The sequence below is a fragment of the Topomyia yanbarensis genome, chromosome 1 (genome assembly GCF_030247195.1).
Source record: "Topomyia yanbarensis strain Yona2022 chromosome 1, ASM3024719v1, whole genome shotgun sequence".
Lineage (NCBI taxonomy): Eukaryota > Metazoa > Arthropoda > Insecta > Diptera > Culicidae > Topomyia > Topomyia yanbarensis.
The window spans coordinates 113,273,722-113,286,884 of NC_080670.1; the positions used below are offsets into that span (position 1 = coordinate 113,273,722).

At 49.4% G+C, this 13,163-nt stretch overlaps 1 protein-coding gene across 1 annotated transcript; it reads left to right on the forward strand.

Annotated features, from left to right (window-relative positions):
- The first annotated feature begins 2,793 nt into the window (after positions 1 to 2,793).
- On the forward strand, positions 2,794 to 4,275 carry LOC131675818 (uncharacterized). Its single transcript, XM_058954964.1, has one exon. The coding sequence runs from the start codon at positions 2,794 to 2,796 to the stop codon at positions 4,273 to 4,275; it is 1,482 nt and encodes a 493-aa protein (XP_058810947.1).
- The last annotated feature ends 8,888 nt before the right edge of the window (positions 4,276 to 13,163 follow it).

A 13,163-nucleotide genomic window follows, 5' to 3' on the forward strand; every position in this document is an offset into this window, starting at 1 on the left:
ACGATCCTTCGTTTGGAATGCATGATGGAAAGGGACAGAGAGCCAAAGGTTAGCTGACAGAATAAAACAGCTAGTAGGGTCGTTGATCTCCGAACTTGTCCGAAGAAATTTGCGGAAAAATACGCGCTTCTTGTAAGTTCGTACGAAATTACCTTCCCTAATCTGAGGATTAACGCTGCTAGTCCATTTCGTCCCAGTCCGCCAAACGTAGTGAAAGTGCGCTTAGTTTGTCCGGTTTAGGTTTTCCAAGTAGTTAAAGTGACGTGATCGTATTCGAATGTTAGGCTAATTACTCTTGTTTCTCCCGTCCAAGTAGAATTCATAGTCGAAGAAGTCGAGAGTGCGTGCGTAGGAAAGTTTGTGCGAAAAGCTACAGAAGAAGGTAAATGTGCTCAGAGTTAAGTGCCATTGACCCATACCATGTGCTAATGACCCCGTTTGCAATAGCCAGACGGCAATCTTTTCTATTTCGCACAGCCAACGACGAACGAGAGAAGGAAGAAGGAACGAAAGCCACACGCGCGCATTAACGGACGAAATTTGAACCCGGCACCGTTACGCCGCCGGAAGGAAGGACGACCAGTCTAAAAGCCGTTCCTTCAATCGCCGGAAAATCAACTACAACTTTTCCGGCCGATCAAACCATCAACCAGCATCCAATAACCGCTGGTCAGAAACCGGCGCGGCCGATCGATGTGATCGCCCGTCATCGCAGCAGAACGATCGACAGCAGCCGCAGAAACCAACAGCAGCATAACTGGTGAGTCGTATCGTTCTTGCTAGATAAGAGTGAAGGGTGGCATCCAGGGAGGACGTCACAGTAATTTAAGCCGCCAGAGCGAAAGACGCTTGTGAAGTCGTCCACGGACGGCGATAGTTAGGGACGCGTCCAAGAAGTGAGGTTGTGTGTCGGCCATTATGATTTAGTTTCGCCATTCAAGAACGCCACACACAACCCTTTGATTAATTAGCCACCTGGGTGCAAAGCGATAGCTTGTTGATACGCTGGAGCCGTGAGGTGACGTCACCGAATTTGGGAGAATTTGATGAGGGGCAAAGCACATGGTCAATGAGCACAAGTAGGGAGAGAAAATACGCACACAACCATAGAAGATAGGCCTAGAAGTTTAAAAAGCTAGAAAATACAAACTTGAAATAGAACATATCTGCCGTTTTGTACCATAAATAAATGTCGTTTAGTGTAAATGTAGCGAATGTTTGTAGATTCATGTAGTACTCCCTTATGGTTTTAGTCTCGTTCTAGTATGATTACGTCACTTCTTTCGGTATAGTTTTCGTTTTGTTTCGCTGTCTTCCGCTTGGCGGAATTTGATGAGTGGTGAAAGCTTCGCTTTCAGCATGTTTGTGCCACCTGGTGGTCAGTGGCTGCAGTTCCAGTGAGGATAGTTTAGGTATGGGGAATTTCTTACCGCCGATTCTCTGAGGGTGATGAGGTTTTTTTTAATGATTGCTGCTAGTTGATAATAGGGTCGTCTACCCGACTTTTGGAGGCTAATTTTTGATAAGCCTGTCTGGTTCGATCCTGAATAATTTCTTTAGGTGAATTTTCTTCAGGGACTCGCCCTAAGAAGAGTCTCATTCGGGAAAACAAATCTTGGCGTGCAGTCTTCCTACGGGAAGTGGCGCATAAGCTGCACGCTTGCTAGGGATCGACCAAGGCTGGCTACAACCGGAATGCAACTGATTTCACGAATGACTTCCCGAAGGCTGCTGAAGATATTGTCGACAACACTTACGTGGATGAGCTATGGGCGGAAGCCGAAGCTGGAGAGACTGCGGCACAGGTGAAAGCTATTCAATTGAAAGGAGGGTTTTCATTGCGCAATTGGCAATCTAACAGCGCGAACGTGCTCCGGAATTTGGGCGAGCCAGCGGATACAGGTAACAAGCACTTGTTTCTTGACAAGACTAAGCAATACGAGCGTGTATTGGGAATGCTATGGCTGACTGATGAAGACGCACTCAGTTTCTGCACTCAGCTGAAGGACGACGTTCAGCAGATCATTTACAGCGACTTACGTCCAACGAAAAGGCAAGTTCTACGATGCCGTATGAGCTGCTTCGATACTCTGGGATTGTTGACCTTTCTTCTGGTACATGGCAAAATATTGCTGCAAGACATCTGGCGATCCAGTGGGATCAGAAGGTGGATGAATCGTACCTGCAACGATGGCTTACCTGGACTACTCTGCTGCAACGGATTTCAGACATAAGGATTCCCAGATGTTATTTCCCACAAGCCACGACTGAACGCTATCATCGTTTGCAATTACACGTGTTCGTCGATGCGAGCGAAGCCGCATATGCAGTGGTCGCGTACTTCCGCATAATCGACGCGGATGGCACTCCCAGATGCACTATGGTAACTGCAAAAACCAAGGTTGCACCGTTGAAACCTTTGACAATACCGCCATTAGAGCTGCAGGCGGCGGTTCTCGGAGTACGATTGATTCGTTTTGTTCTGGAGTCCCATACAGTATCAGTAACGGAGCGGTATTTGTGGTCTGATTCATCTACGGTACTGGGGTGGCTGGAGTGTGGTTCAAGGGACCTGCGTTTCTGCTGCTATCCGATGACGAGTGGCCGAAGCTGAGAGTGGCTCGGCAGATTGTTGAGGAAGAGTTACGCGCTTGTCACGTTCACTACGAAGTTTCAGCACTACCATCGATGATCGACTAAGACCGGTTTTCGAAATGGGAACGAATGCACAGAGCTACCGCGTACGTTTACCGTTACGTCTTCAACTTAAAGCACAAAGTTTACGGCGGCGTGATGACCATAGGGCATCTAACACAAGATGAGCTGCGAAAAGCGAAAGCATTCCTGGTAAGACTAGCACAACAGCAAGCCTACCCGGTGGAACTCGCGGTTCTTTCTCACAACCGTAACGTGTCACAAGCAAAACAGAAAGCTTTAGATAAAAGCAGCCCGTTGTACCGGTTGACGCCGCTCGTTGACAGTGCCGACGTTCTTCGAGTAGATGGGCGAATTGGAGTGGCCAAGCATGTGAGTAAAGATCTCAAATTTCCAGTTATCCTACCGGCAAATCATCGGGTGACGAGTTTGATAGTGGATGCATATCACCGAAAGTTTCAGCATGCAAATTCAGAAACAGTGGTGAACGAGTTGCGGCAAATTTATTATGTGCCTCGACTCAGAGCGGTTGTTCGGAAGGTTGTGTATCGATGCAACGTTTGCAAGCTGCGAAGAGCAGTCCCTAGAATTCCACGGATGGCGTCACTCCCTCCAACCCGGCTAGCCACATATACCAGGCCATTTACCTATGTCGGACTGGATCTGTTCGGGCCATTGATGGTGAAGATAGGGCGGAGTACCGCCAAACGGTGGATCGCACTGTTCACCTATTTCACTATTCGAGCGGTACATTGCGAAGTAGTCTACAGCCTTTCGACAGACGCATGCATTAAATCTATTCGACGTTTTGTATGCCGTCGTGGTGCTCCGGCAGAAATACACACAGACAACGGCACCAACTTTCAGAGCGCTCAACGGATGCTGATGCAGGAGATCCAGCAGGATATTGCCGCAACATTCACCAGTACGGTAACCAAGTGGATGTTCATCCCTCCTTCGTCGCCCCACATGGGTGGAGCGTGGGAACGCATGGTGCGATCGGTGAAACAGGCGATGATGGGCTCGTACAACTTCGACCGGAAATTGGACGACGAATCACTTCTTACGCTCGTCACAGAAGCCGAAAGCATCGTCAACAGCCGACCGCTAACCTATCTGCCTTTGGATGCGGAAGAAAGTGAAGCGTTGACCCCGAACCACTTTCTGTTGGGGTGCTCAAGCGGTATTCGTAGCTCTGCTGTTGAGAATACTAGTAGTGTGCAAGCTGTGAGAAGTTCTTGGCACATGATCAAGCACGAGTTGGATTGTTTCTGGAAGCGGTGGATCAGGGAAATGTTGCCGAGATTGACGAAAAGGACGAAGTGGTTCGATGAGGTGAAAGTGGTAGCAGTTGGAGATCTGGTACTAGTCGTGGATGATGGAAAGAGGAATAGTTGGATCAGGGGGCGTGTGTTGGAGCTCGTACCTGGGAGCGACGGACGGATCCGGCAAGCCATTGTGAGAACTGCGGGGGGTTTGCTGCGTAGACCTGTCGCTAAACTTGCGGTCCTAGAGGTAAAGGGTGATGGTAAAACTGGGACCGGTGGCCAGTGTTACGGGGGGAGGATGTTACTGCTGGGCCATTGTCTAAAATCTGAGGTCTGCGCATTTAGCGTGTAGGTCGGCGAGGATGTTGCTGTTGCGCGCACTTACCAAAATCTGGGGTATGCGCGTTTAGCGTGTAGGCCGGCTATAAATGTTTCTGCTGGGCGCACTGCCCAAGATCTGGTGTATGTGCGTTTAGTGTGTAGGCTGGCTAGAAACGTCAAACGTCAGAGAATCTGAAGACACATTGCGAGTTCGGTCGAGAAGATAATAGCTAAATTTATTAGTGCTAATTAAAATATCCTAATTCTACTTAAGTAAGAAAACTAAAATAAAACCTAAATTTATTATTCTAGTTTAAAAGCGTAAGTAAAAAATAGTGAATTCATAAAGTTAAAACCTAATGTGTTATTCTAATTAAAACACTTACAGAACTAAAAGTTTGGTTAGGATTTATACCCTGAATTCTCCACGTGTAGGGTGGATCATCAATCCGGTGAAAAATACCGAAAGTGTAGGTAAAATATAAGAAAAATTGTATAACCTAACTTAATTTAATATATTTGCAGTATAAAGCTTCACTGCTCTACACAGACGAAAAGGGCTGCTATGAACCGGTATTTTATTTCCATTCCGCCCCAACACATACATACATACATACACACAGATATTTTGCAATCTCGGCGAACTGAGTCGAATGTTATATGGGACTCGGCCCTCCGGGCCTCGGTTAGAAAGTCGGTTTTTGGAGCAATTGCATTACCTTTCTGTATGAGAAAGGCAAAAGAATAATATTTAATTAGCTTAATCAGCATGAGTTCAATGTTATCTTCATGTGATTATATTTTCAAATGTTGGTGGAATGGGTTTGAAAGTGGAGATAATGGGGGGTTAGTCGAGTGGGAGTGGAGGATGCGTCAGAAATACTTCATCTTATTTCGGTATACGGGGTGGATGAAGGAAATGCGGGCGTGACGGTGGTCCAAGGGGAGGGGAGTGATGAAGGAGGGAGATGTAAGGGCAAGGCGGGGGGAGGGGCGGCGACGCAATACTCAACTGCATATTTTGCCTTCCATTTGAGACTTGGTTTGAGAAAATCGGTTCAGTCATCACCGAAGAACCGATGTGACTAATTATGGAAGGATGCCCGGAATTCCGGACTTCCGGAATCGTCGATAGTGGACAATATATTCAAAGAATGTTTGATTGGCAATCAGTGATCTAGATCTGCGATTAGAAGTAATTTGGTGACCATTTCAATAGTTTTAGGCCTCTGAGGTATTACGATTGTACCGATTTATATGGGAAATTCCAGTGTATCCTTACTACCACCCCTGTAACTCCGGAAGCAAGAGTCAGAACTCGAAATTCAGTAGCAGTCAATGGTATTACTATATCTTTCATTTGAAATCAAGTTTGTAAAAATCGGTAGAGAATTCGTTGGAGAATGGGTGTGATATTAGCTTAGGAACTTGGCGAGTTCCCCGGGGGCGTCATGAACCGTCATAGGTGGCCAATGTGGTCAAAGCTGCTTTAATTGATCATTAGTGATCCAGACCCGCAAACTAGAGTAATGTTACATCAATTTTAATATGTTTTACATCATTTGAACATCATGGTGGTACCAGTTTATATGGGAATTTGCTGTGTGACCGCACTCTTCAACCCGTAACTCCGGAACCGGAAGTCGGATCAACTAAAAAATCAATAGCAGCATATTGAAGCGTTATACCTTTCAGATGAAACTAAGTTTGCGAAAAACGGTTAAGCCATCTCTGAGAAAATTGTGTGAGTTTAAATGACACACACACATACACACACATACACATACACACACATACACAACTCCGCTAGCGAATGACGGATCTCAATAGTAGCATGTCTGTAATAACATACGTACATGGAACTATTGAGAACCAGAGCTACAGGTTCAAAGCCCTGGTAAAGGAGGATGGTTGTGATGATCCGGGCCGAGATCACCACGTAAAGCAAGGTAGGGCATAACCCCAATTCCAAGGCGTGAAGCGACCCGTGCCGAGGGATGAGTGATCGAGAGGGTGAAAAAGATGCTCGATCGTTAACGGAGCCTGTGGGGTACCTGGGCAACCCCCACAGTAATCGTCCCTTACCACGCTAATGCGGAGCTCTGGCGTGGCGGACATTTATTTCTCGCGCGACTCGTGGGATTTGATATGGAGAGCAAAAATAAATATACGAAACAAACGGAGGTGCCAAACCCCTTCGCTAGAGGTGGTTTGGCGAGGTCTCCCCCCCGTGGGGAGAGTAGTGGAGCGCTGAGTGCTGCATCCGAAAGCACCAGTGACCCCCCAGCAGCGGTAGGCAATAGCCCTACCAATGCATCGGAGGGGCCAATAGCTGCGATGCGCAAAGTAGCGAAGCAACTCGATTCTATAATCGACTTCGCTAGCGGAAAGCAGAATATAGCCAAGGAGTTGAAGTTGAGCCTCATGGAGCTCCGGAAAGCTGTTCGTGTCGCAAGACAGGAACAGCAGGCTTATGTTAAGAGGGTGGAAGGTCGGGAGAGGCCCGACAGAGAAACCCAGACAGTGGCCTCCAATAGGGAGGAAAGAGAGAAGGTCGATAGAGGTTCACAGACAGTGGCCTTTACCTTCTACGGAGCAGCCACGTCGATCGGAGCGGCGACCGAGTTCCCCTCGAAGGGAAAAGGAAAGGGCAATCGCAAGACGGCAGCGAACGCGAAGCGCCCTAGGAAGTCGCCAGGCGAGGGTGCCAAAACCGACACCACTCGGCGTGCAACCGTCAAGGTCAAACGCCGTATGGGCGAGGTAAGCGAGGGCGAGAGTGACCTCGCGGCGGAGAGCGATGGTACCAGCAACCCGGCACGACCGGGGCAGGGGGGCTCAAACCCCTGGATGCTGGTCACCAAGAAAAAGCCGGCACCAAAACCGGAGGTACCGCGGCCTGCGAAGAAGGCCAAGGACAGAGGCAAAGCCTTGTGGTTAAAAACCGACAAGGACAAATACGCCGATGTCCTAAAATCGATGAAGGCGGCCGAAAGCCTCTCAGCCCTTGGGCAGGATGTGCGTAGCGTAAGACGCACTAACACGGGAGAGATGCTTCTGGTGCTGAAGCGAGGCGCACAATCAAGTGCAGTATACAAGGCCTTGGCCCAAGAGGTCCTTGGTGAGGGCGCCCAAATCAGGTCGCTAGGTGCGGAAACAACTCTCCAGTGCAAGCACTTGGACGAGTTCACGACCGCAGAAGACGTCGTCGCAGCCGTTAAGGAGCACTGCGACGTCACAATCGAAGTCTGAAGTCTCTCGGAGTCATTATAGACGACAAGCTGACCTTCGGCAGCCATGTCGACTATACGTGCAAGAGAGCGTCGACTGCTGTTGCGGCACTATCGAGAATGATGTCCAACAGCTCAAAGGTGTGCGCCAGTAGACGTAGGTTACTGGCAGGCGTTGCCGTATCTATCCTCAGGTACGGCGGCCCGTCATGGTCAAGAGCACTGAGGGTAACCAGTTACCTACAGAAACTGGAAAGCACCTACCGCGTGATGTGCCTCAGAGTGATATCTGCCTACCGCACGGTATCACACGATGCATCCTGCGTGATAGCGAGCATGATGCCAGTCGGGCTGGTCATTCGGGAAGATGAGGAGTGCTTTGAGCTACGTGGAAATAGGGGAGCCCGCGAGCGCACCAGGGTGACCTCGGTCGCCATATGGCAGCGTGAGTGGGACAACTCCTCGAAAGGTAGGTGGACCCACCGGCTGATACCTAGCATATCGAGCTGGGTGGGAAGACCCCATGGGGAAGTTCACTTCCACCTGACACAATTCCTGTCAGGCCATGGCTGTTTCCGTCAGTACCTCCACAGGTTCGGGCACGCGGAGGTCCCAGTCTGCCCGGACTGCCCAGGTGTAGATGAAACTGCCGAACACATACTGTTCGTATGTCATCGGTTCGACGTCGAAAGAAGAGCAATGCTTGACGTCTGTGGCTGGGACACAACCCCGGATACCCTTATTCAGCGGATGTGTCAAACGGTGGAGAAGTGGAACGCAGTCTCGGCTGCTACCATCCAGATTGCCAGTAGGCTACAGGTAATCTGGCGAACCGAGCAACAGACGACGGGCACGGCTAACTAGTGATTGGTTAGCTGGAGCGAAAAAGGCCAAGCGCAAAATAAGAGAGTGAATGGTCTGTTCATGCCGAGGCAGGTTGGCGCAGCGAATGGCAACCGCGTAAGGGGTAAACCCAGCCACCCCGAAGCAAGACAGAAGAGTGAGTGTATAGGCGTATAAGTGGACTGCCTCATGCCAAGACGGGAGGGTCGTAGCGTAGTATGTTGGAACTAAGCTATCGATGCCTCATGGCGTGGCAGAGGAGTGAAAGGGTGAGCATCCAAGTCAATCTCACATTGCATGTTAAGGGTGAGCATAAAAGTCAGCCTCACAGGTTGGTAGAGGCTAGCACAAAAGTCAGCCTAGCAAGGAATGAAAAAGGTGAGCACAAAAGTCAGCCTCGCATGGTATGTCAGAAGTGGGGCCTAAGAAAAATGTCCCACATGGGATGCCAGAGGGAGTGACAAAGGTACAATAGAGTGGCACGATTGAGAGTGAATCAGGTGATAGGGTGAGCACCCAAGTCAGCCTCACATGGTATGGGTAGGGCGAGCACAAAAGTAAGCCTAGCAAGGAATGAGTAAGGTGAGCACACAAGTCAGCCTCGCATGGAACGTAAAAGGTGAGCACAAAAGTCAGCCTCATGTGGGAGTGTTTGAGAGTGAATCAAAGTGCGATTGAGAGAGCACCCAAGTAAGCCTCATACAGGATGTATGAACGCGTGAGTGAGAGTGAATGAGTACATTTAGTACAGCCATCCCCCCAGAAGTAATACCGAGAGGTAGTTCCTGGGAGGAATGATGGCGGAGCCCAATGGAGTTTAGTCGGTATTAATGGCTGGTCACCATTCGAGTCCGACACGCCCCCAGTGCACCCAGTGTGGTAGATTGGACCCTACCGTTAGCACGTGTACTGGGCTAGGACATAAAGGCCTTCTCCATTGTAAAAATTGTGTGTATGTATGTGTGTGTGTACGTGTGTGTGTGTCATTTAAACTCACACAATTTTCTCAGAGATGGCTAAAGCGATTTTCGCAAACTTAGTTTCATATGAAAGGTATAACGCTCCCATAAGCTGGTATTGAATTTTTAGTTGATCCGACTTCCGGTTCCGGAGTTACGGGTTGAAGAATGCGGTCACACAGCAAATTCCCATATAAACTGGTACCACCATGATGTTCAAATGATGTAAAACATATTAAAATTGATGTAACATTACTCTAGTTTGCGGGTCTGGATCACTAATGATCAATTAAAGCAGCTTTGACCACATTGGCCACCTATGACGGTTCATGACGCCCCCGGGGAACCCGCCAAGTTCTTAAGCTAATATCACACCCATTCCCCAACAAATTCTCTACCGATTTTTACAAACTTGATTTCAAATGAAAGATACAGTAATACCATTGACTGCTGCTGAATTTCATTCTGTTCTGTCTCTTGCTTCCGGAGTTACAGGGGTGTTAGTAAGGATACACTGGAATTTTCCATATAAATCGGTACAATCGTAATACCTCAGAGGCTAAAAACTATTGAAATGGTCACCAAATTACTTCTAATTGCAGATCTAGATCACTGATTGCCAATCAAACATTCTTTGAATATATTGTCCACTATCGACGATTCCGGAAGTCCGGAATTCCGGGCATCCTTCCATAATTAGTCACATCGGTTCTTCGGTGATGACTGAACCGATTTTCTCAACCCAAGTCTCAAATGGAAGGCAAAATATGCAGCTGAGTATTGCATCAGAGCCCCTCCGCCCCCCCGCCTTGCCCTTACATCTCCCTCCTTCATCACTACCGTCCCCTTGGACCACCCTCACGCCCGCATTTCCTTCATCCACCCCGTATACCAAAATAAGATGAAGGATTTCTGACGCATCCTCCACTCCCACTCTACTAACCCCCCATTCCCTCCACTTTTAAACCCATTCCACCAACATTTCAAAATATAATCACATGAAGATAACATTGAACTCATGCTGATTAAGCTAATTAAATACTATTCTTTTGCCTTTCTCATATAGAAAGGAGAGTTCCCCGGCGGCGGAATTTCTCTCGAAACCCGATTTGCGGTTTCTTGTTGGTCTCTACGCCACTTCCTCTGCAACTCGGAGAGTATGCTCGAGACCACTCTGTTGACAGCGTCCCAGGTATGTTCGTCACGGCAATCTCTTCGACGATATTGTCCACTGTCATACCAGGTATACCCCTACGAACTTCTTCGAATCTAGGGCATTCGAAGACCACGTGTTCCAGTGTCTCCTGCACGGTCGCACAACCCGGGCAAAGGGGTGACGAAGCATGTCCAAACCGATGCAAGTACTTCCGAAAGCATCCGTGCCCGGACAAAAACTGCGTCAAATGGAAGTTCACCTCTCCATGCTTCCTATGTACCCAGGCCGATACATTTGGGATGAGTCGGTGGGTCCACCTTCCTTTCTCCGCGTTGTCCCACTCCTGTTGCCATTTAGCCAACGAGTCCACTCGAACCTGTCTCCTAGCGTTACGTGCATTTCTCCGCTGATAGCATTCCACGTCCTCCGCCAGGGTAATGCAGATGGGGATCATCCCGGCGATAACGCATACTGCCTCCGACGATATTGTTCTGTAGGCACTCGCGACTCGTACGGCCATCAGTCGGAATGTCCTGTTTAGCTTTTCACGGTTCCGCTTGGTTTTCAGCGCAGCACTCCAGGCAGGAACCCCATATCGGAGTATCGATGACGAAACAGTAGATAGCAGACGTCTCGTGCTGCTTCTCGGACCGCCGACGTTTGGCATGATTCTCGCTATTGCGTTCGTTGCCTTCGCCGACTTTTCACAGGCGTAATCAACGTGGTTGTTGAAGCTCAACCGGTCGTCGATTATAACTCCCAATTGCTTCAATGCACGTTTCGATGCAATCACGTGCCCTCCGACGTCGATCTGCATCCGTTGAACCGATCTGCAGTTGCTGACCAATAACACCTCCGTCTTGTGGTGAGCTATTTGCAGCTTGACCCCGTTCATCCAGCTCTCGATCGCGTCTATTGTCTCCATCACCGACACCTCCGCTTCTTCGAGTGTCTCACCCATCACCGTTAGTGACACGTCGTCCGCGAAACCTACGATTTTCACTTTCCTAGGCAGCTGCAGCGTTAAGACCCCATCGTACATCCCGTTCCAAAGGGTTGGACCGAGAATGGAGCCCTGAGGAACGCCCGCTGTGACACGCAATGACTTCTGTCCTTCGCTCGTCTCGTACAGTAGCACTCTGCTCTGAAAGTAGCTCTTCAGGATCTGGCACAGATAGTCGGGAACCCTCATTCTATGCAGCGCTGCAGCGATGGCTTCCCAGCTGGCACTGTTGAACGCGTTCTTCACATCTATCGTGACCACAGCGCAGTATCGATCTCCTCTTCGCTTCTGTTTAGATGACTTCTCGGCACTCTCAAGCACTATCCGAATTGCATCCACTGTCAATGCTCCTTTGCGGAAACCAAACTGCATCTTGGACAGTCCGCGCTCACCTTCCGTGAATTTCGTCATCCTGTTAAGAATGATCCTTTCCAGGAGTTTTCCGAGTGTATCCAGCAGGCATATGGGTCTGTACGAGGCCGGGTCGCCAGGTGGCTTCCCTGGCTTCGGCAGCAACACCAGCTTCTGGACCTTCCACATTTCGGGGAAGTTGCCTTCATTTAGGCACTTCTGCATCACTATCCTGAACATGTCCGGATATGCCAGGATCGCAGCTTTCAGTACCACGTTTGGTATTCCATCCGGACCAGGGGCTTTCTTTGATTTAAGGCGCTTCGATGCTTCTACTAGCTCGTCGTTAGTCACTTGCCGATCCGTGTTTGTTCCTTCTTCCTCGCCGTGCGGTGACGGTGGCCATATAGTTGGATCGTGCTTCGGGAAAAGACCCTCGACGATTATCTTCAGCTTGCTCGGACACATTTCGGCTGGCGTCGTCGGACCCTTCATTTTCGCCATCACGACTCGGTATGCGTCACCCCAGGGATTGGCGTCTACTTCTCGGCATAGCTCCTTGTGGCACTCTGACTTGCTAAGTCTGATCTCCCGTTTTAGAGCGGCCCTAGCTTCCCGAAACGATGCCTTATGCTCTTCTCTATCTGGTTCCGACCTTGCTCTTTGGGCCCGCCTTCTGGCTCTGAGACAAGCAGCGCGTAACGTACTAAGCGTCTCGTTCCACCAGTAAGCTGGACGCCGTTTGTTGCGTGGTTGCAGTTTTCGCGGCATTGTGGCGTCACAAGCCGCCACAATCCTTCTTGTTAGGTCAGCCGCATCCACGTTCTCGGTCCCGCCGTTCGGCCGAAGTGCCTCAACAAAGAGGTCTTTGTTGAAGGCTTTCGTCTTCCACTTTCGTTCGCCGGTCACCCTTCTCTGTACTGCCGCGGGGTTCCGTTGGCCGATACGGTAGCGAATCTCCTGGTGGTCACTATGCGTATACGTTTCGCATACTCTCCAATCCATGTTCGCCGTCAATGAGGGACTACAGAATGTGACGTCTATGATGGACTCCCTCCCGTCTCTCCGAAATGTACTAACAGAGCCTTCATTGCACAATCGTACGTCTAACTTCGCTAGAGCTTCCTGCAGGATACACCCTCTTGTGTTGGTTACTCTACTGCCCCATTCCACAGCCCAGGCGTTGAAGTCACCACCAATAACTACCGGCTTCCGATCGATCAACTGCTCGGTTAACTGCTCCAGTATTAGGCTGAACTGCTCTACTGTCCACCTTGGGGGAGCGTAACAGCTACATACGAAGATGCCGTTGATTTTGGCTATCACGAAACCCTCATAGGAACGTTCTACCACTTCTTGGATAGGGAATCTTCCCAT

Bases quoted from the DNA above. Each gene is read 5' to 3' on its own strand.
- LOC131675818 (XM_058954964.1), top strand. From the start codon at position 2,794: ATGACCATAGGGCATCTAACACAAGATGAGCTGCGAAAAGCGAAAGCA.